The sequence below is a fragment of the Labrus mixtus genome, chromosome 5 (assembly GCF_963584025.1).
Source record: "Labrus mixtus chromosome 5, fLabMix1.1, whole genome shotgun sequence".
Taxonomy (NCBI): domain Eukaryota; kingdom Metazoa; phylum Chordata; class Actinopteri; order Labriformes; family Labridae; genus Labrus; species Labrus mixtus.
In genome coordinates this window covers 21,641,404-21,669,396 of record NC_083616.1, presented here as the reverse complement: position 1 = coordinate 21,669,396, position 27,993 = coordinate 21,641,404, and the positions used below count along the sequence as shown (strand labels likewise).

Genomic DNA, 27,993 nt, shown 5'->3' with positions numbered 1-27,993 from the left:
AAACATATAAATACTGTGAATGATAAAATATAAAAAAAAAAAAAACAATTGAAAAACAGTGCTTACATTTTAACCAGTGTGATTTCATCTGGGTAATTAAACCAAATGTTTTAACAGTGGTACAACACCAGCCATTTTTAGAGTTCCATTTAAAGAAACAGCAATACTGTGAAGCATTTCAGACAGATGTTAAGATTTTAAAATATTGTGTCTGGTAATTTTAGACAAAGACCTTAATTATTCATAACACATGCAACCCTTCATTAAGGTAACATGTACATACAGTATATGGCAGTTAACAAAATACCTGAGTTTATAAAAGTTGCTATGTTATAATATATAATACATAACAGCAATAAAAAAATATGCACAATCAATAGAAATCCTTAGACGATACATCTTTGTGCCAGTGTCAGTCTTAGTAATTCACAGTGTCGAGCTGTTATAAGCATCATCATCTTATGACCATAACTGATAGAGACTTCAACGTGCATAAGGACAAGATGACAGTTTGAGCAATTAAACACACATTAGGCACAAAACACAGGTCATACTTTACCATAATGGTAGCTGTTTAGAAACATTTCCAAAGTCTGTCTCACCAACTAAATATACAGCAGTGCTTGGTGTTGGATTGTAAACCAGTGTTTACCCAAAGCTGTCTAAATGATGGTTAATGTATTGCAATGGCCTTTGGCCACAGTTTTTATTCATTCATCCTTAAAGCTGCATTAACCAGTTTTAGGCCACTAGGGGGTAAAAAAAACTTGCTTCAATCAAAAAGCTTCAATCAAGGGCTAAATTGAACAGTATTGTAGTCAAATAAAATTGTTATTACAAAACTTAACAATAAATGCTTAATTACTCATCCAGCTGACAAACATCAACATCATACCATTGGAGCTGTGCTTCTGGAAATACGGTGACATCTGAGCTCTGGCTAAGACTCCATCAACTCTTGACAAACTACCTCGGCAGTCAGGTAACTAAACTGTTTTTGTTCCTTAGCAAATTTCAAACTTTGCCTGGTTGTCATTTGTATACAGTCTGCTCCTGCTTCAATTAAAATATTTGACCAACATAGGTGATACTGAGCCATAGATTAAAATGCTATAAACCAAAACAACGAGCTAAAGTAGGCTAAAAGCTCTGTAAAGCTGCAGAGGTGGGGTGATAAGTTTTAGTTCCTCATTACAAGTGAATACCCAAAACCTTCAAAAACACTGTAATTTATCTAGTTTTGATACAAAAATATAGATTAATGCAGCTTTAAGATAGAAACCAGCAACTGATTATTGTTTCATCAAAGTTCTTAACACTTTAATCTGGTATCAAAACCTGTAACAGTATTTTCAAACACATAAAGCTCAATGCTGGTTTATGCAGGATCATACCCAGTACTGATTCTTCTGCAGAGTGGGAGTGGCGCTGTGAATGATTTGGGACGATGAAGCAGGGGAACCACTACTCCACGAACTCACAAGCACGTTTGAATCAATAGTGTTATAGGCTGAGCTCTGATTAACTGGCGATAGACGATCAAAAACAGGGCTACCGGGACAAGTGTGGTTTAATGGAGTAACAGTCACTGTGGGAACTGCCGTGCTCCTCTGGGGTTGACCCTGGTAGGACTGACTGTTTGGAAGACCACTGGAGGTTTGCTCATTTGGTGTAGCAGTGCTTTGCTTCCTTTCCCTATGGTGTCGAAGAAAGACAACCAATACCACAAAGATGATTACGAGCAGCAGCAGGGCCAGCAGGGGTAAGATAACCAGGAGTGGACTGGACGTTTTTTGAGGGTAGGACTCGACACGGACTGGTGTGTTCCTAAAGGGAAAATCTTCTGGTCCACGAGTTGTTTTGCCAAGAGTTGTACTGAAAATGCTAGTTCTGTTAGCATTTCCCCAGCGGTTGCGTGCCTTGAACTTTTGGTGGTTTTGGCTTGGTTGCTGTGTGGTAAAGAAAGCTGTAGACATAAATGGTGAAGCAGTTCCATTTCTCGAAGTCTGCATTGGTGTCTGTGGAGCAGTTGATGTCGTTGGCACAGGACTCTTTATGGTTGGAAAAAGTGCTGGATCATACGGAACAACTGTAAAGTGGAACTCCCCTTTAGCAGGTTGGACGTTATCGGCTGTCAACACAAACACCAATGAGTCATTTAGCTCTTGAACTCCAGTAATGTTTGCATCAAGTTTGAAGGCTACCTTTCCCTGCATCACCTCCTGAAAGGTGAAGGACTCAACTGGAACAGCTTTCCTGGACAATTTTGGTTTTGTCCGAATCATCTTCCCACACTTAGGATGGGAGACAATTTGAAATACTGGGTCACTGTTACTGATTTTCGCAAGTTCTGAGGCATTAAGAAAATTAGTGTTGAGTTTCACATCAATTCCATTTGGAATCCTCAAACCTTTAGCAACCTGGATCAAAGGTCGAACAGTTATATTGAGTACTTGGTCGGTCATATTTGCCTCTGAAGTGAAGGCAGTGAACTCAAAGCTGTCCTCTGCAGAGGACAGGGAGATCATATGGTAGGACAAGCTTCCAGTCTGAAGATCCTCCTGATCAAACCGCATAACCGCTTGGTTGTCCTTTAGAAGTTTACCAAAGTTTGGAGGCCTTGTAATCTGGTAGTAAATAGTTTTGTTTTTCCCATTTGTATTAGCATCAAGGTTGTCCTGGGTCAGTGATACTGAAGTCTTGCCTTGCTCTAGTGTCAATCCAGTGTTGTTGACCACAGAAATTGTGATTTCTGCCACTTCGAGGTTGAAAAGTTTATAAATTGGTTTATGATGGCCATCTGTCACACTGAAGTAGAACACCCCTGAGACAGAGCTTCCATCATGGATGAAAAAGATACTTCCATTATTGATTTGGGCTTGGGTGAAGCTCACTACCGACTCATTCAACTTTCCTTTAAAAGCTAGATAACCATTGTTTGGCTTACTTATCACAGAGAATTTAATATCATCAGGAGGATTGTCTAAGTCTTCAACTTTGAGATTTTCAGGCCTGAGGGCTATTGTATCTCCTTGCACCACCCTCAGACTTGGAGCTTTGGTTTTAAGCAAAGGCGGCTGATCATTTACAGGTGTGATTGTAATGTTAAAACGCTCCTCAACAACATCAAAGTCATCTTCAGGGCGTTGCGCTGTTTTGCCCTTAGGATTTATCCATGCACTAAATGCAAAAGAATCATCGGTTGTCTCTGAGTTGTCGTGCTTGTACGTGATTCCATATTTGTGAATGATGAACTGGGAGAAGTTAGGTTTCTCCTTGGTGAGGTTTCTCTCGCCCACCACTATAACACCATGCTGAGGCAGTGAGGTCACCTGGAACCAGACCTCATGGCTGCTCCGCTGAAGGGTCGGCAGCTTCGACATCAGGTTGGAGGCATCCAACTTGGATTCATCAATTACGACACTCTCCCCCTCTGTTACTCCAGCACCTAGAATCAAGCAACCATTGACTTCATTACCAGTGAAAAACACTGTTAGACAAGTAATAAAAACTAAAGCAAGAACAAGGTCTTCTGTTTTTACCAATGCTAGTGGCTTGGCATGCAACATAAAGTCGCCATTTGTTTCTAAGGTCAGGACTTAAATATTTCATTTGTGTCCCCCACAGAAAGACACTTGAAGTAAAGTGTAACATCAATGTTGCGATAGATCACCAATACATTGGGTACAATCAGGTTTCCAATAGGCTGAATTACAGTAAATAAAGATTCACTATACATTTTTAAGAAATCCCAACTACCTTTTCTCTGAAAATCATGCTGCTGCTTCTAATGGTAATGGTCTTCTTGCCCCTTTAATATCATACAGCTGTTGGTTGTCATTATTTTTTGTTAATTTTGTTTTCTTGATTGCATTATGTGTCATTATATGGATTATGGTTTTGTGTGGGTGCTGTGGGTTTGTGGGAGGGATGTGTGGGCGGAGGGGTGGGTGAAAGCCTTTATGTGTGTATGTTGTGCGTGACTGTGTCTTCATCACACTGCACTGTTAGGTGTTTTTTTGTCTTGGAGCCCCCACGGAAACGAGATGGTTTATCTCAAGGGGCTTTCCATCAATGAACAGAATTTCCATTATGTGCTTTCACCACATGAATTTTCCCAAGGGGGCTAGGTAGTTTTGAAGCTACTCAGTGCGTATCCACTTAATGAAGTCACAGCAACTTTATTTTACCTCCCAAATATTCCTGCTCCGAGGGTAGTACTTTCAGGAAGAACAGGAACTTTTGAGATGGGCCTTGTGGTGCTAAATATGTATGACTGGTTGGGTACACGCAGTATTCAGAAGATTTCTAAAGGCACAAGTAGTTTGTAATAAAAAAAAAGTCTTAATGCTGAATTGCAAGTGATTTATTCAAACACTTACCGTAGTTATGTAGCTTTGAGGTGCTAACATCAGCATTTGTAACATAAAAGGCTTCCTCGATTAACTACGATGGTTAACCCAGTAAACATCATACCTGCTCTTCATCAGTATGTTTTTACTATGAGCATTACTAGTATTATAACATTAGCATCCAGCGGACAATGAAACTTCCTGCATGTCTGTACACTCTTGTTCATACCTGTGTTTGCAAGCAGGACTGTGTTGTGTTCAGGTCCAGTATTTTCGTAGGAAATGTCTATTTTGAAAGTCTGGCCGTCCAGAGAGGAAGGTGGTGATGCCACAGAGAAGGTCATGGAGTCCATGGCTTCCCAGCCCACTGACTCTATGGGGTTTTGAATGTACCAAACCACTTTCCTGTCCACCTGAGGAACATAAATACCACAGATCCTCAGGCAAACCACAAATTCACAAAATAAATTAACTTCAACAGATTTCACAACATTCAGCCTGCAGAAAGGCCACCCCGAAAGTGAACTGATGCTCCACTCAACTATATAAAGAGTCCAGTGGCCAAAATTATCCTTCAACAATATTAAAGAGCTTATGTATGTACAAGACTCCATTATTTATTTAAATATTCTTCACTCAGCAGTAAATAAAGTACAGCTCTAAAGCACAGCTTTTACCCTGTCAGATCTTTAGTCTGTCAAGATAATACATAAAAGCCTTATATGTTCCATTCAGCAAAAGAAGCTCAAAGTCAATTTCCTGAGTAGGGATGCAGACTATAAATTATTAATAACATCCAAGTGGCAACTTACCACATGAATGGCAGAACTCTATTGTTTCATCTTAAACCAGTTCACATCCTGATATTTTGCTTTTAGCTGTACTAGTATAAAATGTGAAGTTCTTATATGTTCTTCAGTTTTCCACTCACCATATCTTGTGTGAAAGTTGAGATGTCTACAGTGGAGTTGTCAGGCTGCCTCGTCACCAGGCGCCCCAGTTTAGGATGCCGAATCACACTGAATGTTACGATGCGGTGTGAAGTGTTGCTGATGTCATTGGTCACTGCTTGTAAATCCTCGTTTGTGATTGGTGTAGATGAGCCTACAGATGAAATAGCAGGAATAACTTATCAGGAAAGTGAATCTATAAAGCATTAATGGCTCCACTCGTCTGGTATTCAGATAACTGTGACCACACTGTTAGAACTGATGTGCAGCTGTGCAGCAAATATTGCTAGTTTATCCCTCTGGAAGTGTTACACATCTCTTTGGCTCCAATTTATGCAAAACAAGCTCTGGGAAAAACTGATGAGAGTTCTTTGATGTGTCAAATTAAAGCTGCTCTGCAGACATCTTAGACTTTTTACAGCTCTGTCTGACTGCAGTGCGGGCTGTTACATAAAATCCAAACAAGAAATGAAAAGTGGATCAGCTCCTTGAAGGCTCGGTGATCTTCCACTTTGGGGAAAATGTAAACAGAACCATCTCCTGCCTATGGTGACAGGGACTGACTACTGAGAGCTTCTTTTCTTCTTAGAAACAATTACATAGATTTCTTCAGCTCTGACACTATCAAGATTGTAAGGATGCTAAAAAAAAGACTGCTGATAAATGATTGAAGGCAATGGTATAGGGAAAAAGGGGTCGTAGCACAGTGAAATGCATTCATCGCTTTTCGTGAGTACTCCCACCCTTCTTGTCTGTCTCTCGTGAGAAATTTCCCCCTTCCAGGAAGAAGCAGAGACAGGCTTTTTTTTTTAAACAAAGAAGACCTATCTGGCTCTAAATCTGTAGAATATTGGGTAAGATATTTGCTTCAGCATGTAAAAGTGGTGTGTCATGTATAATTCAATTCAAGGCTGCAATATTTAAATGTAACAAAATCAAGATACTACTTCCAAAGACAGTTAAGATCGACATGAGAGAGGGGAAAATGTGCAACTTTGAGAAATTCAGACTGAAAAAAACCCTCTGAGGATAATAATAAAGATGGATATTCACTGATCTTGTATTTAAGCATATGGGTAAATAATACATTAACAAAATATAAACTATAATAGAGATTAGACAAATAATGGGACATAGAACTGAGAGAATTTACATTACAAACTCATTTAGGTGACGCTGTTCTCCCTCAGCAATGTGTTCCATCTGGTTTATCTCTTTATTAGTTTCATTTCCTAGGCTACAACCTGACTCTTCGCATTGTGAAGTTTGCTTTGCCAGCCTGAAATGAAAACATGCAGACACTTGAAAATGTTATTTGATCTTTTTTTTTTAATGGCGACTGACTTTATGCTTCAACATAAAGTTTAGAACAACAACGTTTCCCTTTGTTTTGTGGAAACCACTCTTTTCTAACTCAACACAGCCAATGTTTTTTCATGCAGATACAGAGTACCTTGTTTTCTGTAACTGGTTTTGTAAATGTATTAAGGGCTTGACAAAATTATTTTGAAATTTCCTTAAAACATGAATGAGGTATGTGCAGGTAACACCATAAACTTACCGTGACAGTGCTCTGAGGTTACACTCTTCTCTTAATGAAGCACATGGTAACATTTAGTGAGGGGTTTAATACCATTTAACAGAGAGTGCTCCGACATTTAAGGACTCAGCAAGGCAGGAGGAAAAGATTAATCTTACCTTCACATTAAGAAAGTGTTTCATCTCCCCCTCACCCCATCAAAACCCTTTATTGTCAGTTAAAGCTCCCCTTCCTCTGCCCCGCCTGGCACTAAGAACAAACAGGGCTGCCTCAGTCAGACAGTGGCACAGCTTTTCAAGTACCCACTCACCCTGTGGCTGGGAAGCTCAGCAGAGCGTGCCAGTTGGCAGTTTTCTGCCCTCACAGCACCCTCTCCCTCTAACTCACAAACTAGACCTCTGGAAATCACACAAAACCTTAAAATGCACTTGCAGACACAGACGACACCCAGCCGGCCTATTTTTAGCCCTTAAGTTTTAAAAGTAGTATACTACAGAACATCAAAACATTTAACAGTGGCATACCCACCAGTCTGGTATTTGTGTAAAGTAATGATTTGTTGAAAATGTCTAAATAAGCTAACCAAAGGGACTCTGGAAGGAGGCTGCAGTCGGGCTAAACTTACAAACAGGTTAGAGCCGGCAGATACACAGAAGTTTAAGGGCGAGGTGTCACAAACACCAAATACATTCTTAGAATAAAAAAACCCTTATAAGGAACTTAAAAAAGGAAATGACTTCTCTGCTTATGGGTATTAATAGTAGAGCTGAAAAGTGTCTGAGAGCAGGAGGGCAACAGACAGAAAATATGTTCAGTTCATTTTCTGGACGCAGCTGTCCAGCTGCATCATGACTCAAAGCTTGCTAAATGGAAACTACAAAATATGGACAATGATTTTAGAGGTAGAATCACAGTGATTTTTTTTTTCTGTGAACAAATGAAATGAATACATATAAATCATATTCACAATAATTCATAAAACATGATGTGTTGTATGTGCAGCCACAGTCTAAAATAGCCTGTCCCGCTGTTGTATTGGGCCTAAATGTTTCAAAAACCTAAAAACACAACCTGTGAGACACACCAATTCTCTGAGAGTTATGTCTTTGAACATTTCCACTGCAAGTTCTTTGAAGTTAATCCCATATACACCCTCCTGCTGCTGTAAATACTCACTGTAACACCACTGTGTATTAATCTGTAGCTAAAAATAGTCCCCTTCACGTCTCACATCTACCACACTTTAGTTTTAATGAGATTTTCAGACATCTGTTGTTATTTCATGTTCATGAAGCTTACTCATAGTTACCTGGGAACACCTTCAGAGGACGGTTCTTCTCTAAACTGAGGACTAAGGCTCGGGCAGTGATGCTGAAGATCTGCCTGGGGGTGAAGTTCACGCCGTCATTGACTTGGAAGTTGAATCCTCCAGACATGGCACCTAGATATGCGATGAAACAGAAAATCTTATGAAAAGTTTAAAAGGTTCAAATCAACCCTGAGACAAAGCTGTTAGATTTGGTCTGCAGCAGCGAATAAACAATAACTGTGTCTCCGTTTTCTGAGTGTATGTTTTCACTCAAATATACAAATAAGTTGTTTTTGGTTTCTGCAAAGAAAAGAAAGAAACACATTCCTAAAGTTTGTCTAGAAGCAAAAACTGCTGTGCAAGCTTGTAATTCCCATTCCTCTAAGAAATACTCATTCCTCAACATATAGCGCTGGGTGAGACCCTCACACTTTTATCACAACATTTCCTTGAGGTACAAGTACAAGAAAAGAAAAATGTAGATAGGAATCAGAGCAGTGAGCAGAAACTTGATCTTTGAGCAGACACAAAAGAAAGCAATTCAAAGCATATGAAATCCTCAACTGCATCTTCTAGTGGACGCAAGAGGAACAACAACAACAAGTTATCATGAACTGAGAAAACACACTAATACACGGCATAACGGCAGAAGTGCATGCTGGAATAAAAATATACTGATCATGATTTGAAATGAATACAGCAATATTTAAAGGAACATGTGAATGTATTCTCATAGAACAGAACTACTTACTGCTGATGCCTCATTTCATGTAAATGATATTATTTCAATCAGAAAAAAATAAAAATATACAGATGTGCTTTTCTGATAGCCTTTCAGTTAAAATATGGTAAGATTCATTCATTAATCAGCATCATTGATCATATTCATTTAATCAGCAGAATGACATCATGATAAAACTATTTTATCATCATAGAAATCCATTGAAAGTAAAAGAAGAAGAAGAAGTACCATTTTCACAAGCTCTATTTATAAGGCCATAGATTTTACTTATTTAGAAAAGTTTAAATCAAAGACAAAACATTTACAATTATAGAAGTAATTGTAGTTTTTTTTAAATGTTATGCTGTTTTTTAGTTAGTTGCTCTCATTTAAACTAATCACTAATCATTTTTTTCATTTTATTAATAACTCACAGTTTAGGGCAGGGTTGACTGTCTACTTTTAGTCTATGGCCTCTTTACCTCTCCTGCACCACCTTTGTAATCTGTTTTTATGATTTGTTTTCTGTTAACCTTATCACAAAATGTATTTCCTTATTTGGTTACAAAAAAAAAACCTCTGGCCTCACTGCTGTTGTGTAGGATTTGTATTTCTGAAACAGATCTTTACCTTTCTGAACAAACAGCAGCTGGCCGTGGTCGATGTGCGCCTGGGTGAAGTTCAGCACAGCCTTCATGGGTGCACTCTTCAGGGCCAGGTGTCCGTTGCTGGGCGGGGTTACCATGAAGTGAATCTCCTCTGGGGGACTATCAAGGTCCTGCGCTCTCAGATCCTCCGGCCGGATCTCAGTCACAGAGGACACCCAAACCTGGACACAAGATGGACAAGGACACAGCAGGTGCCATCTGTAATCCTACATGAAAACAAAGACCTCCAGGGACATAGCAACAGAGACATTTTATTTGACATTACACGACATGACAGCCAAATGTGGGTTTGACATTTACTTTGATGGAAGGAAACGAAATACTCGATTGTTTGGTCACACAAGGGGAAAGGACTTTAAAGTAAACTCACTTCCAGTTTTTAAATAAATCTGAGTAATTCAGGTTTCCTGGACACAGAGACAGAAAAGAGCGTGTTGATGAAAGAACCTGGAACCTGGATGCTTTTGGTGCTCATCTCTCTCTTTTATCGCAACATGTTCAACTCTACAGAGTCTTATCCAAAGACGCAGAGCTGCTATAAGAATAATCTCTAACGGAACCACCTGAGGTAAAAAACAACCTATGGAATAAAATGTCACTCTGAGCATCACTCAAGCCCTGCTCTACAACATCATTTAAAATGAAGGACATCTCGGGACTAAATATAGCCGTGCAGATTGTAAGCACAGTTGGATGAACTGCGGCGTGTTGGCGAGGCACAGTTTAGGTCCTGCTTCAATGTAAATTCAAAGAGCCTCGAGCTAACACGAAGGAACAGAGGAACTCATTGACACACGGAACACAAAACTGCTGAAGCATGCAGACTCTTGACAACAAAGGATGAGCTTCTGTACTGCAGGCCATAGCAGCTATTGCGTAACATGCCAGTGTCCGTCACACAGGTTGGATTCCACAGTAATGACTGGGAGGCTGGGACACAAATGTAATTTTTTTAACATTTTGATTGGCTTTAGAAGTAAAAGTACTAATACAATGAATGTGGCTAAGTTCAGTAGCTGTGACAGTGAGCCATTACGCTGTGAGACCCTGATGCTGATTCAGCTATTAGTAATGTAAACTATCTAAAACTGTCTTCTGTTTTAAATTCCTATTAGTATATGGGACATGACGGGACATATGAGGAAATCTAAGGACACCCTCTATTATTCTGTTCTTTAACAAACAACATATTGTGGGTTTTTTGTGATTGAAATTGTTTAAAAAAAGTACAACTTTCCTTGTCATGCCTGATGTGTTTGTCAAACTAAGGTTAAGTATAAAAACCCACAAAACTCCCATGGCACAAGTGTTCTCATTATTTTCATTGGTTTATCTGTTAAGTATGACTTTTGGCTACACTCTGATTTACAGATTTATTATTGTCCAATCAGGGGAAGCCGAAACAAATTGTCAACACTTTTTGACAGAAAGATGGTTATTCACAGCCATCAGGTCATATGAAGCAAAAATGTTGACACGTGCTGAATATTCTCTCTTATTATTCAGTGTTAATCTCGTCAACGAAATAAATGAAGAAAATATTCGTTGACGAAGGTCTTTTTAAATTAGTCAACTATGACGATGACGAGACGAAACTCCGCTATTTGACGATTTGATAAATAATATTACTTCATCATCTAATTGACGGAAATGTGACGAAACGAAAACTACATTACAAGTGAGGATTATCACGTACCCCCTCAGCTGTTCTAAAATCATTGTAAACCATAGCATACTTCATCAAAGGTGTGCGTGTGTGTTGAGTGCAACAATGTGCAGCCTGGAGCCTGGAGCCTGGAGGTCCGTGAAGCCCCGCCCCCTGGAGCTTCTGATAATATAAATAAAAGCTTGCGTCTGATTTTGTTGACTAAAATATCTTCTATTTTCATCAACTTAAATGATGTGCAATGTTAGTCAGTGACTAATTGACTAAATTAAATCAATAACATTTTCGTCAGGAGACTATGACTAAATTAGAAAATGGTGTGAAGATTAACACTGTAGCTCATTTGTTTTTTTGGCTCTACCTACTCCTGAACATTTCTGACTTATCTGTGGCTAGAGTCTCTGCTGTGAGGGCCTTAAGAGTAAATCACAATCATTCAGGTTCTGAGCCAGAAAACAAAAACGAGGGGCAAGATGCCGATCTGGAGAGCTGAGGAGAACTGTAAACGAGGGATAATTATACACTCTATGAGTGTAATTTTGTTAATGTTAATTTGACCAATTATTTTCATTAAAGTCATTTTGTTAAAGCAGCTTTCATGTCATAAATGTGTTGTTTTAAGATGTGGTCACGTGTGGTCCAGTCCAGTCTGGTTGGTCATGGTCTTAAGTGTTTTCTTGCATATCATACTAATTATGGTCACAATAGTTTCTTTTACAAATGAGTGCATGTTTCCTGTAAGATGTTTAAAGGTCGTACTGAAGCCACAAGATGTGGGGAATTTAATATAAAGGGTCTGATCAAGGCATCTCAGTGTTCACAGGCTAGTAAATGTAATGGAGGGTTCTCAGCGCTAACCCTTGACGGTTGGTTAACGTGAGAGATGTCAGCGATACCAAACTGCAGAAGTGAAAATTGCAGCGGGAAGAGGAAGAAAAAAGTGTTTTTACAAAACAGCTGCATGGGTGTATAGTCTGCCACATGCATGCTTAAGAGTAAGGGAAAACCTGAGGATTGGTTTAACCTTTAAAAGCCACTAAATATGGGGTGACCTTGGAGTCTTAATGACCCGAAAAGGACAAAAATGAAAGGCTGAGGTAATTGTTGGGGAGCTGGCTCGTCACTTGTCTCTAAGCGTTACTTACTGGAACAGAAGTAACGCTTCAATAAGCACCTCTAAACACCACATTCTCCACCACACACACATCACACCGCTCTCACAGCACCACATCTTGCCACATGAGAACACTTGCCACACATGTTAACAAGTGTTCATTAGCAGGAAATGACTAGGCCTCCAACAAAACAGCAATCCCCCAACAGGAATTCACAGCACGATCAGTTTACTGGGTTTGATGATCAGTGTGACTCACAAAATTCAAAGAGAAGACACAAGAGATCAATTTGCACCAACGGGCGCTTTGAGTCCAGATCCTTCCCTCAAACACAGGGGGGGTGTCTGCTGCTCATCAGGTGGCAGCTTAAGTGAAAGAAAAGAAACCTCACAATGTCTTTGATCCTCTCTGAACTCCTATGAGTCTTGACTGCTTACCTCGTCTTTTTCTAAGAGCGATATAATAATAAGTGTTTTCTCTTTTATCTTTATGAAATATTTTTTACTTAAAACATGTGGCTTGTCAGAGGGACATATAAGAAGAATAGAAAACTGAAAACAGGGAATTTGACTGAGGGAGGCAATTTAAATCAAATCTGACAACTCAATGACTTTCAGTACCAAATTAAAATCCTGAGATTTCCATATTGTTGAACACCATCTTTGAAAACCAACAGAGACTATACTAAAAGGTTGCACTGTGATAGCATTACTTCTAAATGTCTGACACAGACTTTAGGAAAAGAGAAACAGATCAAACATTCTGTATTTCAGTAAGAGTTGCAAAGGTCAGAGATGAATACAGTGGAAAAAAGCTCATATTTTGGTATTAGTGTAATGTTTGTTTCTCTAACACAGATGTATCTTATTTTTTCAGTAGGGATTAGTTCCTCCTGCTTGGATGTTGACTAAGGGTTGTTTTTAGGGTTTATTCAGCATTTTCCAGTTCATACAACACGGATGATCTCTGTGGCACAAATGATCCTTAACAAAAATCCTTACCTAACGTCTTTTTAAAAATATAATATCAGAAGTGTAAGCTTCAGGATAAAGTTTAAGATTGTATGACATCTTTCTAAACTTTACATTGGCTGGCATCATCATATTTGTCTGACTTTTTGCACCAACGTGCTCCAGTCAGAGCACTGCGGCTAACACACCGGATGATTTTAGATGTTACTAGATCCAGGATGAAACCTTTATGGTGGCTGCTCATAAACTGTGGAACAGTCTACACCAGTTTTTAATCTTTGCTCTAGACCCCATCCGTTTGCGTTGGCTTTTACTCCAGGTTGAGCTTGACAGCCAGACATTCACACCTCTTATTTATGATATTTTATTGTGTAATTTTATTGGATTTGTATTGTTCTTTTTCCCATATTTGTTCTTTTACTCATATTTATTGATTAATTGATTTATTTGAAATTCAAAACAACTTTCCAAAAACACAAGTGTGATTATTAAGAAGACCTGTAAATCTGCAGGTCTAGTGAACAGTAAAGGTTTGAAAACCAACATGAAGTGCAGGGGCAGAGAGCCCCCTTGTGGACAAGGAGAACCAATTTCCCTTTACACCCACACATCTCAGTGTCTGTTTATCTCAGCAATCAGTTAAAACATACCTGTTGAGACAGGCATTTGGTTAATCTGCTTGCAGACAGTCTGCATTCTATGTCTGTATTGTGTATTTTTGTTGAGTATTGTGTTCAGTGTTGCACATTTTAATAGCATGTTATAGTTTTGAGCCGTCTTTCCTGTATGTTATATAATGTTCAGCACTTTGAAGCTTCTGTCTGTTAAAAATCACTCCATAAATACGTTTGCTTAATGACTTGTTTTCAAAACAAATCAGAATGACTAACCATCACATCTGATCTAAACAGAATGTCTTTAATGTGGAGACCCGTTCATCTGTGACTATTACAAAAAACAGCTCCAGGGTTTCTGATTAAAACTACTTGCATTCAACCGGTTTCCTCATGTTCATCAGTGCGGTATATTTAAGAAGTGGCTATTCAGTGTGTCTGCAGAATCCCAGAGGAATTCAAGGCATTTAGGGCAAAGCTGCACAGACAATAGAGAGCTATACTTCAGCCTCTCTTTCCAGCTGGACCTCGCCCAACTCCAGCCACTAAAGCCGACACTGTACAAGTCAGCACTGCTCAGTACATAGACACGCATGACTACATCCATCAAATTTACGAGCAACAGACTTAATTACTGCTTCTTTTTTGAACAGAAAGGTAGTAAATAACCAATAGGGTTTACATGGAAAGGGACAGAGAGGGTAGTGAAGGAATTTGAACTGAAACAAGGCCATATAACCAGTTCTTGCAATTTCAACAAAATGTCATCATGTAACTCCACACTGGGATGATGCTGGACAAATTCAAAGCAACATATTTTTGAGCAGCACATTCCTTGTGACTGTAAAATGCCAAGCGGTTATTCTCCATTTGATTTAAAATCTTTTGTCTTCTTGAGCGGTCTAAAATAGTCATACTGAACTATGCGAGATGGCATTGCCCTCGTCACTTCACAAAAGCAGCATTCTTTGCAACCAAAAAGTTAGATCTCAGGGTCATTTGTTTGAACAGTCAACACCTTACAACCATAACAGACCTTTGGACAAGTCCCAGGCACCTCTAACTGTAACTGTTCTCTGCAGACCGGCCCCCCAGGACCCTCCTCCACATAGCAAACATAGTTTCCCTCATCCAACCAGCCATGGCTACTCGCAACACTGACCACATGAAAACTGTCTGACATTAAGCTATGGTGCCAGACTTGCGAGTTAAAAAAAGTGATGTGTTTAAATATAGAGTAGCAGTGCAAACTCACCCTGAGGACCCGGTTGGCTGTAATAACAGGAGGCTCGTCGTTGACAGCTGTAACCTGGATGTACACCGTCTGTGCCGCACTCTGCTTCCTCAGGCCTGTGTCGTTTGCCACTATGGTGAAGTTGTCAGATGAGGTTTCACTGCTGTCGTGCACGTAGTAAATAAACTCATGCTCCACCTGATTAAACATGGCGGAAATAATTAGGAAAAACCTGAGATAAAAGATGAAAAGATTTAGCAAATCAGAGAGGAACCAAACACTCGAATGGTGCTTGGGTCTTCTCTTTTGAATAGAGACAAAAAACATGTACACATTCTTGCCATGTCATATTTGTAAAATGAATAAGGACAATGAGAATACAGTAAAAAAGAGCAAGGTGAAAAGATTCCAGATGAATTAGGTTAAGAGTGAGGGGGTCAATCTAGGGAAATAAAAATTAGAATCAATTTGTGTTAAAACTGTATAAGTATGGATACATTTTTGAGAAACTAATATTGTCAAAGAGCCAGTTGAAAGGGCCAAAATCTAAGGTAATATAATGTGTAAAATGACAGATAAGAAGACACTGGGTTACATTTAGGCCTGAAAACAATTACTATAAAAATAATGTTCAAAATGATTGAATATCTACAAATGTTGGTCTGGTGTCTAGGTATGCGCATGATTAAATGAAAAACTACATACAATTATTTTTCCATCATTTCATTGATTGACTAGTTTTAATCAGCTACAATAAACTATTCCAGGCCTAATATACACAGTTATTTAATTAGGGCTCTGAGGGCACAAGCATTGAAAAATGTTGGTTTTAGTTAAGTATGAGACAATATCACCTTCCCTAAACAATTCAATAAAAAAATAAAAACACATCTGTGTCTTTAGTGTTAATTATGGGTATTAAATAAGAGTAAAGTAATTTATTTATCATTCATTCAGCTCCCATTTCATTTCTATTGTTCCATAAAAACTTCAAGAGTTACTGTAAGAATAACCTACCTGCCTCCTGCTGAAAGAGGTTAAGGGTATACCGGTGTGTCGGGAGTGTTCAATGTGTCCATGCTTGGGGGGATCAGTCAAACTATACAGGAAGTTAATTCCAGAAAAGTGTCGGTTGACAACTTTGAGCACGTCCTGGGTCAGTGCCTTCGAGGCTCCCTCATTTAGTGTGAAATCAGAGACCTGAAGTGGGATGAGGCGTGGGATGATGTCAACAGACATCCTAATGTCAGTGACATCAGTGACCCCGTTGGTGGCATGGAGGATGAATGTGTCGTTAACTCTGCTGGGCTCCACCTGCATGTACTGGATGTTCCCACTGTTAACGTCCTCCTGGGTAAATGTCTTGACAGGGGACTGTTCAGTTCCGATGTAGCGCTCCTCGGCTTCCACAAAACGCCGGAGAAAGCCGTGAGATGGAGCTGTCGTGACTGTGAATACAATCTCAGATGGCAGGTTGTCCTCATGAGTGACCTGCATCAATCAGAGAACATATTCAGTGGTTAAATTTGAAATGTTCCATGTGTCACTAAAAGTCAGTTTCATTTGATGATAAATGTAATGTGGCATCATTGCAGAATGGCTAGTATTCCATTTCTATCCTTTTAACAGCCTAAAAAAAATCATAGTGTATAATATTTTCCTTTTTTTATGGGTTAGATAATCTGCCAAAAGTCTCTTAGCCGACACCATATCTACACAAAAACATGCAGGTTCTTCAGTTAAATCTTTTCATAATTAATACTCAACATTTTGTGGAAGATCCAAATGTAAAACTGTAACCCATTTTCATACACAAATTGAAAATTAAACCTTATCGTGTGAACAAGAAAACCTTAAAAATATCCATCATACAATATGAACGGAGACTCACATGGACTTTGATTGAAAACTCTAAATCTGTCCCTGTAATTACATACTCACCTCCAGTATAGTCTCATCAAGTTTTGCTGGTTTCCCCTCTTCCACGAGTAATGTGTTTTGATGCTGCACAATAGGTGGCCTCTGATGACTTTCCAGGTAAACCTTGACTTTGATCTTCTCTGTAAGCCGAAGGCCTTTAGCTTTCACTGTTAAGTTGAAGTAGTCAGCCAAATGTTTGCTGTCATGGTGCCTGTATGAGATCAGCCCATCCTTAAAAACAGACTGTGAGAATGACTCCACCTTAGTGTCATTGTGATAAAGTCCACCATACTTAGGAGCCTCATCCAACATGTATATGACATCCTGGTCATCTCGGATGTCCAAATTTGTTATCACACTAAAATTGCTGGTAGAGAAGGTTACTGAGTGGCCCTTCTGAACCAGTAGGCCAGTGTTAATGCCAACTTTCAAGAAAGGGTCATGTGCACTGATGTCTAAAAGGCTTGATATAAAATGTTTACCATCTGAGACAAAGAGCACAAACCTGCCAGTGCTCACACCTTTGTGAGTGAACAAAACTCTCTTTTCTTCCAAATCTTTCTGTCGAAACTGGAACAGTCGATGAGTGGTGTCATTAACCAGCACCAGGTCTCCCATTGGGATCCCACGTCGAGTGTAAATCAACTGGCCATCATCAAAGTCAGAGTCTGCGTCATGATAACGCAAATCCTCTATAGTGAGTAATCTCTGTCCATCCCTTACTACATGGAAAACTTTATCAATAACACGTACAGGCTTTTGATCATTGAGCAGCTGAATAGTTATGTTAAAAATTCCTTCTTTAGAGCCAATTCCATCTTCAGCAATGGACGATTTGAAGCCTTGGCTGGTGGAGGCAATGAAACTGAACTCATCTTGAGTAGTTTCACTGTCATCATGGATGTACATGATCCGTTCTTCTAAAATGTCCTGATTACTGAAGGTTAAGATGTGATTGTAGCTAGCATTGGAATTGGACTGACTAATACGGGCTAGTTTACCATGTTTGGGGCTGCTAATGACTGTGTAGTACATATCCTTTGTGCTCAAAGTCTCTGCAAACAGTTCCTCTTTTGTGATGAGTTTACTTTCTCCCTCCAGAAGGGAGAGTCCATCGTTTTTCATAAACACACTATTGACGTCAGCTTTGATAGAAAACTGGAAATCGTAGTTTTGCGACTGAGCATGTTTGGAAACCAGCTGAAATTTGAACCTGTCATTGGTATCTTCATAAGGCCTGTCGACCAGCTCGTAATGTACTTTCAGATTTGTGACATCTCTTTGGCTAAAGGTTGAGTTCTTTCCCAAGACTGTGGCGTCCAACAGGAGTTTCCCTTTCTTTGGTACGGTCAGAACCCGAAAATAAAGGTCATCCTCTGAGAGGTCCCCACCTTCAGCTGTGGCAAAAAGACACTCAGAGTCCAGTGTCACTTTTCTAACTTTGTCCAAGTGTAACATAACATTTCTCACCAGGTGGTACTTCACCCATTTCACAGTGATTGGGAAGAGTATTTCAGTTGTTGCCCTCGCAGCCACAGTAACTTTACTCTTAAAGTAATCAGTGGCATTGAGTGTCTGGATTTCTTGAAAAGAGCTAACATACCTCAGTCTGTCTTTTTCTAGAAGCCTTTGAGAAAAAGAGTCAGTCAGTCTCCATTCACCACTCGAGTGAAGTCTCTGGAGTTCTCCATACTGGGGGGGTTCAATGACATCATATCGGATGTCTACAATTTGTTTCACAGCATTGGTTTGCACAGCCAGCTGCTTTGAACCAATAATAGCTGCCTCTCCTTGAACGATCTGGAGACCTGTGTTGTTGGCAATCTTATACTCCAGAGCTACAGCCATGACCCTTAGAACCACCGTGTTGCTAACCTTTTCTCCATCACTGACTCTAAAAACTATCCTTGAGTTTCGAACCCCTGTGTGAACATAGCATACCCTCAGTTCCTCCAAGTCTAAATATGAGAAAGAGGTCACTGCCTTGCCAAGGTGGTTTTCTATTTCCAAATATCCTGCATCAGCATTTAGGTTCCCAAGCACTGAGAAGACAAGGCTAGAGTAGTCGCTGTCAATGTCTGTGGCCTTTAAAACATCTGTGGTGAGGCGTTTCTTTGAGTGTTCCAACAGAACAAAGAGATTTCCTTCAGGGAGACTAAGTTCAGGTGCATCGTTGGTGGGTATCACAGTGATATTGTAGCGGTACATCTTGTTGTCCTTGAGATAATCAGGAACTTGCTTTCTACTACTAGAATAAATTGAAAACATGAAAAAGTCATCCAGTTCTTCAGAGCCTCCATGGATATACATTACTCGCCCATGCCAAAGATCCAACATGCTGAAGGTGTTCTCTTCCTGTTCCTGATCGACATCAAGCCTTAACTGACCACGAACAGGTTGCTCCTGGATTTTGAACATGATCTGAGACTGTCGAATCCCAAGCTTCTTGAAGTCCAAGAGTACCTTTATGTGTTTGGCTTCAAGAGATGCTCGACCACCTTCCTGGACCACAAGGTTTTTGAGCTGCATAAAATTTGAGCCATACCTTCTGTCCAAACCCCTTGCAAGGGTGGACATGTAAAGGGATGGTGTTGGTGTCAACATGTGAAAAAGGGAAGCTGGAGTACTTGTTGGGCTCACAGTAGATGATAGATCTGGTACCCTTTCTGGCTCACAACCAACTGAAATATCCTTGGTTACTACAGTATTTGAGAGACCCATCTTTGCTCTGTTGATTTCAATGTTCTTTAAACATCCCTTGAAGGAACCTCCTCTGATGCGCTTTCCAGAAACAGAGACAAGACCCATCTTTCTGACTTCTGATCTGGTGCTGTCATCAATACCCCCAACAAAAAGATAACCTTTAAACTGAATTCCCTTTGAACGAGAGTGAATGCTGCTTTTCACCATCTCTTCATCAACAGTTAGCTCCAGGCTTTTGGAATTGAAATGCAACTTGATTGAATGCCATTTCCCGTCATTGATGAATGTAAGGGAACGAAGCTCAGTTTTGGTTCCACCTTTACCAATGATAGCCACTGGCAAGCCTTCTTGAATTTCCATAGCCACAAAGTCCCCTTCTCTTGCTGAGTTGTACAATATAATTCCCTCCTTGGCTGAAGTGTGCACAACACACTGAAATGTTGCTTCCTGCTGGGCGTTCCAGGTTGGAAGAGAAATGTAAGCTCTGGAACTGAAGAAGCTGATCGGGTCTTCCTCAGTGGCAAAGAATTGGGGACTACAGCCTAGAGATACCTCGTGGATGTTCTTAAATCCAGTATATGGCCTTAGCGATGACAGCAGGTCATGTTCATTGAAGACCACATGGTCCATGCAGCCTCTGAAGCCGACCGGGTCCCTGGGTAGGTAAGGTCTGTCTAGGCCTCCTGAGCCTCCAACAAAGAGACCATCCAAAATGTTGACATCATGTTGGGAGCCTGGCATCTTTACACTTGTGTGAGAGTTTTTGTCTACAGTCAGAGTGACATCTTGCTGCACATGGCTGATCTCCACTGAGTGCCAGGCCAGGTCGTTGAGCTGGGTGCCACTGTCTGAATGTAACACTTGCTCCCCCAATCCAAGGTCCACTTTTAACTAAGAGAAGAAACAAAACAACTCAATTAAAAAACTGATTATTTAAATGAATGATTATTTCAGTTATCCAAGTAGTTATCAGTTCTGATGACTATATAAATCATATCTTGATTTTTCTTGCAGTGCCAATGGCTGTTGGGGCTTCCAGCTAAATGTCTTGACAATGTTTGGATCAACTGCCTTTAAATTTGGTAGTTGTTCATGTCCCCCTTGTTGATCTTTCATTATTATATCGTCATGCTTAACTCAACTTAGATATACTTCTTAACATATTTTAGACTCTTTTATAGCCTCACAGCAACTCCACCAAAGTTGTAGAAAATGAGCATGTATACACACGGGTACAGGTTGCAATTGTTTGTTAAACAACAAACAAACAGAAAAATTCAAAGCATTACATAGATGCTAAAAAAGATATATAATAAAATGTTATTAATTAGGGTTGACCGATTATCGGCCTGGCTGATTATTGGGGGCTGATATTCAGCATTTGGCCAATTATTTATATTGCAGATAATTTTACAGATTGCTGATAAAATGAATTCAACAAAGTGTGCTACTATGGCTTCCCTACTCTGTCTCACCTAATCTCCCTCCCACAAAACTATCTGAATGGCTAGACGTCTATCTAGTAATTGCCACTCAACCCTGAAGTCTCGGTGCAAAGATTTTTATTGTTACTGTAAAAGCACATCGGTCTCAATTATCAGTCGTTGGTCTCATGAACTACTAATAATCGATATCGCAATCGGCCCTGAAAAACAAATATCGGCCGACCCCAATTAAATACAATAATTGGTGGTCTTATTACTAATAACATATGTTCATTATTAATTAAATGATTCACTGCAGACACTGTGAAAAGGGAAATAGAGGGTTGAGATTGCTTATATTATATGGTGTCAAAGATTTCAGTAACAGGGATCTTTGTCTTCTTTTCTGTGATTTTAGGCAGGAAGAGAACTATTATCTGTTGGCCTCCAGCTATATTCTTAAGAGCATCATGTCACCATCTCAAGCTAATTCTGCATTCAGATGACATGCTTGTCAAGGCTTGCTGCTGAGTCCCTGCTATTCATGCGAGGGTTTCCAGGGAGTGACGCTTATGTCTGACTCACATGGAATGAGACCCCAAGCCTGAGGATAACTTGTGCAAGTGAACAAACAAAACAAAAAAATTGGTGACCTGTGCCAGTTTAAGGAACAAGGACAAGCATGCTCAGTGAAGTACGGCAATGCAACACAGTCGTTGTTATGAATCAATTTCAGTAGCACAATTGTAATACATAAAGAATAAAGAGGCTTAGTCACATAGATGTCTTCAGCTTGATGTTAAAGACGAATATCCCAAGACTCTGTGTTTCTGAAGAATGTGTCTGCATATTACGAAGGCTTTCTACAGAACATCTGTTCATTCTGTATGCTGATTTAGCCTGGCAGAGCTTCTCACAAGATGTTTTAGAGGCAGTCTTGAAGGGACTAATGTATTTCACCTTAAGTCATCCCAGGAAGGCTTGTGTGGTTGAGTGAAAGAAGTGCACCAAACTTGGGATACAAACCCCACTAAATCACTGAAGAGTGCCCACGGTAAACATATTTTGTCATTAAATTAGAAGCAAAGTTATTTTCCGGAGGTGTGTTCTTGCATATTATGATTCTTTCTAATTTAAGAACCAGATGAATATTGTGGCATTTTAAGTCTTTTTTCCTGCACGCACACAATTTCACTTGGAACTGCTGCTTGCTTCTCATGTTTTCTGACTTAATTTAATTTAAGAATTTTGTGTTGTGAAAATTATTTTCTCTGTGTTGAAAGCCCATTGTCATATATGAGCAACCATAGATTGTCCTCTAACTTATACATATGTTTCTTGATTTTTGGTTAACACTAGACAGTTTATTTAACCTTTTAATGAATTACAGTAAGCTTGTTCAAGCAATCGATAATTTTTTTGATTTTCATGAAGTCTTAATGGAATAAAGAACAGAAAAGCCCCACTATATCAGCTTTTATATCAATTACAATAAGAGTAAAAGAGAACGGACAGGATAAGTTCAATTTACTCGCTTGTCAAATACAAATACAAAATTTCTATATCTTAATTGAATACATATTTGATCTGCTTATTAAAGATACATTTTTGGGGCTTTTTGGGCCTTTATTTTAGAGAGATAGGACAGTGGATAGAGTCGGAAATCAGGGAGCAAGAGAGTAGGGAATGACACGCAGGAAAGAGCCACAGTTTGGATTCAAACCCGGGCCGCCCGCTTGGTAGACTACAGCTTTCATACATGGGGCGTGCGCACTAACCACTGCACCGCGAGCGCCCCTGATCTGCTTATTAGACAACACAAAAAGACATTTGAATATGTGACTGTTTATTTTAAATATTGAAAACTAGTATTAGATGTGACCTGTCATACATTAGACTATATTCCAAAAATGATAGCAGCTTTACAAATGTCTTAATCTTGTTGGACTTTGGCAGCCGGAGGCAGATGTCAGTTGATCAAGTCACAAATTATTCCAATAACAAACACCACAATTCTATTGTGACTAGTGTTGAAAGACTGATGCTGTCAGATAAGATGGCACAATAGCTCAAGGTGGTCAGGGTGTGTGTGTTGTTTCATTACGCGTGCGTGTGATCAAGATCTGTGTATTTTTTTTCATTTTATTATTTTTTTTTAAGTCTGAACATATATGCATGTGTGTGCTCATGTATGCTTGAACACATATGCTTATGTATAGGGGCTATGGATGTACCCACCTGCAGGCGACCAGCATGGAGCTCTAGTAGGAAGTAGTCGGTCTTGCCAGCGGCGAGAAACAGCAGGCCTTTGGTGCTTGAGGTTCGGAAGCTAATGCGAAGAGTGTTATGGTCGGACGACTCTGTTGCCTTAAGCTGAACAAAGCCATCGCCATAGAAGGAAGCTGTAGAACAAGACATTAGAAAAAGATAGCACTTACAAAAATGTGGTGTTCATTCTCTTTTGCAGGACGGAAAATCAACACCTAACACTTGTTCAAACTGAGTATGAAGAAACACTTGAACAAAAAGTACAAAAGAAGAGAAAACAGTAAACACAGAACAAGTCAAGTCAAGCATTGTAGTCTTAATATAGCCAACATGTGACATTTAGATATAAAAGCCAGGCTAATTATCATTCTGGCTGTTCTTTGCAAGTGGAGCAGAGTGTGTTTGTGGGAAGCACACACACTGACACACACCCACAGAGCTTCATAACAGGGTGCATAAATTATACCTCACCTGATATAAAAGGATGTTTGTAACTCTCTTTAGATCTGTTGAGCTGAGCCTTCAAGGTGGGCCAGTTGTGTTTGTACTTTAGGTGCTAAACCATAATGATAAACATGCATTCAAAAAGTGTGCAATTATGATGCATCGAAGCTTCACACACACATAATGACCACCTTTAGGATCGAATAAAGCGGTAGCTTGTGCATTGTGGCAGAATTGCCGGTTAAGGCCTCTGCTGGTTTGTAGCTGTAGGAGAAAGTTGTCCATTCACTTTCCAAAACGGTGAGACTGATAAAACTGAATTGTAAAGGTATTTGACTAGAATGCCACAACAGCTGTGTACAAACAGAGACAGGGGATGTGTAGGTGGGTTGGCGGGACTAAGACATGTCAAGACCTGCCCTCCCTGCCCTGACAGGAACCTTCAACCTGAACATGAAAGGCTCTGACATCCCCACATTGTCCGTGGCCCCATGCTCCAGAAAGAGTGTGGCGGACGGACCCAGCTGTTTCTTCTACGTCACCTCCCAGCCATCTCGCATCACCCTGTAATCGGGGCTAATGCGCTCTGAAGCATTCTCATCTAAGCCTCCTTCTCTGACAGCACCAGTACAGTTTTTAATGAGCACAACAGAGTACCACGCAACGTCAAAGGTTAACAAACATCGTTGGCTCTGTTAGGAAACATGGCCATGCAATATTTGCTTAATGTGTAGTTAATGACCAAGGGAAAGAACGGAAAAACTACTAATGGGGCCGATTGACCCTTTAGTAGGAGTTCAGTCTGGCGATACTAAGTTGATGTTGTTATAGATTGTTTTTAGTGTTAAAAGGGTTAATGCACGAATTGGGAAGTTTGCTTGACTAAATCCACTCTTATGGACAGTACAAATGAACGTCGTTAAACCAGCAAAGCCCTTCAGCCATATCAATATTCAGCCTTCAATCAACATGGAAAGATTCCAGAGAAAACTACATAATTCAACCAGAGCACAAAGGATAACAGTGATCTTCTTGTAACACAAAACCAAAAGAAAAACATGACCGTCAACATAAAATGAGCTTAATAATCACTGGTTCGAAAATGTTAATGTGTACAGACAACTTGTTCCAACATTCTGTATAATTGAGATGACACTGAATAAATCTGGGTTCTTCCCTCTACTGAAATAATGTTTAGTTCCTACTTCCTACATTGAATGGTTATATTTAAAAAAAGTGCTAAAGTAAAGAGCCATGCTTGCTAGATGAATCATATAAAAAATGCTGTATTGTGTACTGTCTAATGTGTGTAGTTAAATTCAGGTTCCAATTTAATTTGCTCACTGTTATATTCTTTCAGCTTAACAGTTACTCAAACAGAAAAAATAAATAAATTACTCGTTTCAACCTTAAATCGTTGGCAGAAAGAGAAACTCATTATATGTTGAATTACAGCATGCTTTTGCTATCCATAAAATAGTTCCTACTTAGCAATCATAAGCAAGGTTAGCTGACTTGCCAGTATTTTTTCTTAAAGCTTTGAATGCGATGTTAATGCTCTGTAGTATAGGTCTGTGCTACATTATGACATAACTGGACTCCCATTGGTTGTGCTTAATAGCTGCCTATGAATTATACCATTAACAACCCATACTAAAGTCCTGCCACCAAAAACAGATAGCCGTGTCATCACTTGCAGATGATGCTGATGTTGGGTGTACATATATAAAAAGGCTGCTGTGGTGTTAACTAGTCTAATCATTGGTTTACAGAAATTATCGCATCATTTTCACAAAATCAATCCAAGCCTTACCACGTCCAATTCAAACCCAATATCAGGACGGTTGACAGAAACTTCACATTAATGTAAGTATAAAAACACATTTTTAATACGTGATTCTTACTGTTGTGCACATAACACCTTAAATGACATGGTTAAATGGCTACAGGGCATTTGGGTTGCTAATGGCTTTTAATTGGCTCTCATTAACCGACCAGTCAGTTGAAATGTGCCATTAACAACCATTAAACACAGTTGGAAATAAATCTAATTGATTTGCCCACAGGCACATTGCATGACTTCTTCTTTCTCTCACCCGACTGAATTATTGTCCTTTTTCATTCATCTGACTGACTTTTTGTACACAACACTGAAGAAAAGTGTCTTAAAACTGTCAAGAGGAATGCAATAACATTTTCCCCTTAGATTCACAAGGAAGGATGCACATGCATGCTCCCTTGTATTCTGCCATTGGTCCTTTGAAATTCAGGTCATGGGATTAGAACATCATGTTTAGTTAAACCGCAAGGGTCTTACCCCACAGTTCACTCCCCTAGAGGAAGCACGATTCTTGGAGATAAACTAGGTGTTGTTTGGTAGAATGGTTTTCATACTCATCTGCTTCAACAAAGACTTTTCAGAAAAAACGGGGGGGGGGGGGGGGGGGGGGGGGGGGGATGTAAATGAAAGGGCACAGTAAAGTGCCAGAAAACAATACCCACACATAAACATACCCGTGTGCACATGAGCCTTAAGAAGCAGAAACAGGAGGTGTTCAGAGGTTGTTCTGTAATCTACATGTCTGCAGGGGTACTTTCATGTCAGCAGGAAAGGGACATTTTTGGGGGGGATTTCACACACCATTCTCACAACAACAAAAGCAGTGACCTTTGAGCAAACACCAGCTCACAGTTAATTTGAGGGGTGAGAGACCAGTGCATGTCAGTGCCTGTGTGCTCAGTTTATAGAACAAATCAGAGATGCAACTTGACTGAAGTGCCTCTTTGGGTTTTTTTTGTTGACTGTCATACTCCCTCTGATGCTGACGCACTGTCAAAACCCTGGACGTGGGTGCTGCAGCATTGGCTGGTTTCATAATGCCACAGGAATAGAGGGAATGCAACACATTCTGACATGCATTGAACCAAATCAAATGTCAATACTGTAATTATTTTCAATGAAAGATACGTTGAGGGTGAGTCATGGTGAGATAATGCCTGATTATCCACAGGGGGAAAGCCTGGGTGAACACTGAATTCAGATGACACATGCACCGGACCGACTCAAGCAGAGAGGCTAATGGATGTAAATGTACATCGGAAGCTAACTCAATAATATTAAATATTTCTACCCTTAGATCTCTCCGCACAAAGATGACTGTCAATTCTAGGATTTCATTTGAGTGTGCCATTGTCACAGTCTGATAATTCTTCCAGTACAGTAGACATCACATCACAATTTCTGCTGCTGTCTCTGATAAGGTGGTTGCTCACACAGTGCACTGCATATCCTGCAAGTGCACCATGCAAGTACGGATTTAAGTCATGAATATGAGAGAACTACTGATGTGATTATAAGACTCATTAAATTGAAATAACGTCGCAGAATCATGCCTTTTAAAGACTAAAAATAGAATGAAATTAGGTAGTCTAACAAAGACTGCAAAAAACCCCTCCGGCTTTCTTCCACAATGCATCTACTATTGTTTTTTTTAAGACTTGAGAAGCACATAAAAACATTGACATTTCTCTGCAAAGTGATACTAACATTTAAGGACACACAAGGCTACACGATGTTACAGAAATAGTAGGATACCGTAGCAACACACCGTTAAATGGTTATATGTGAGTTGTTTGAGCTACGACCATTGAAGAGCTCGCTTTGAGGCTGGCAGTCAGGGTCAAACTATGCCTGTAGTAGCCCAAACTCTTTGAAGTTAACCAATTTACGGATACAGTAACTAAAGGCCACTTAAAGGTGCTGAAATGAGTTTAGCTCTGTGTGTTTTCATTGATAAAAAAAAAAGTCGAAAAGTTGCATCGTTACCTCCCGACGCCGCCTCGAGCAGGAGCGACCACCAAAGCAGACCGCGGAGCCACAACTTCTTCTTCTGGGTATTTTTCACAACAGGGTCCATTTTTTTTCTTCTCCCGGTGGAAAAACGCTGCTGTTGGCCCAGAGTGGGAAAGTTACATATTTACAGGCGGAATCTTCCCTCATTCACGCTCCGCCACCGAGAAAACACACACACACACACACACACACACACAACAGCGGAGAGAATCCACACAAATGGACGCGGAGAGTGAGGGGA

At 39.8% G+C, this 27,993-nt stretch overlaps 1 protein-coding gene across 1 annotated transcript; it reads right to left on the bottom strand.

The window, feature by feature from the left end:
• Positions 1-38: 38 nt before the first annotated feature.
• Positions 39-27,941, bottom strand: cspg4ba (chondroitin sulfate proteoglycan 4ba). The gene is made up of 10 exons (XM_061038532.1): positions 27,726-27,941; positions 23,426-23,589; positions 17,082-20,654; positions 16,158-16,631; positions 15,162-15,338; positions 9,503-9,701; positions 8,152-8,283; positions 5,284-5,456; positions 4,582-4,765; positions 39-3,448 (listed from the first exon to the last, which is right to left on the bottom strand). Exons 1-10 carry the CDS (start codon positions 27,814-27,816, stop codon positions 1,389-1,391), a joined length of 7,227 nt encoding a protein of 2,408 aa, XP_060894515.1. The 5' UTR covers positions 27,817-27,941; the 3' UTR covers positions 39-1,388.
• Between the last annotated feature and the right edge of the window lie 52 nt (positions 27,942-27,993).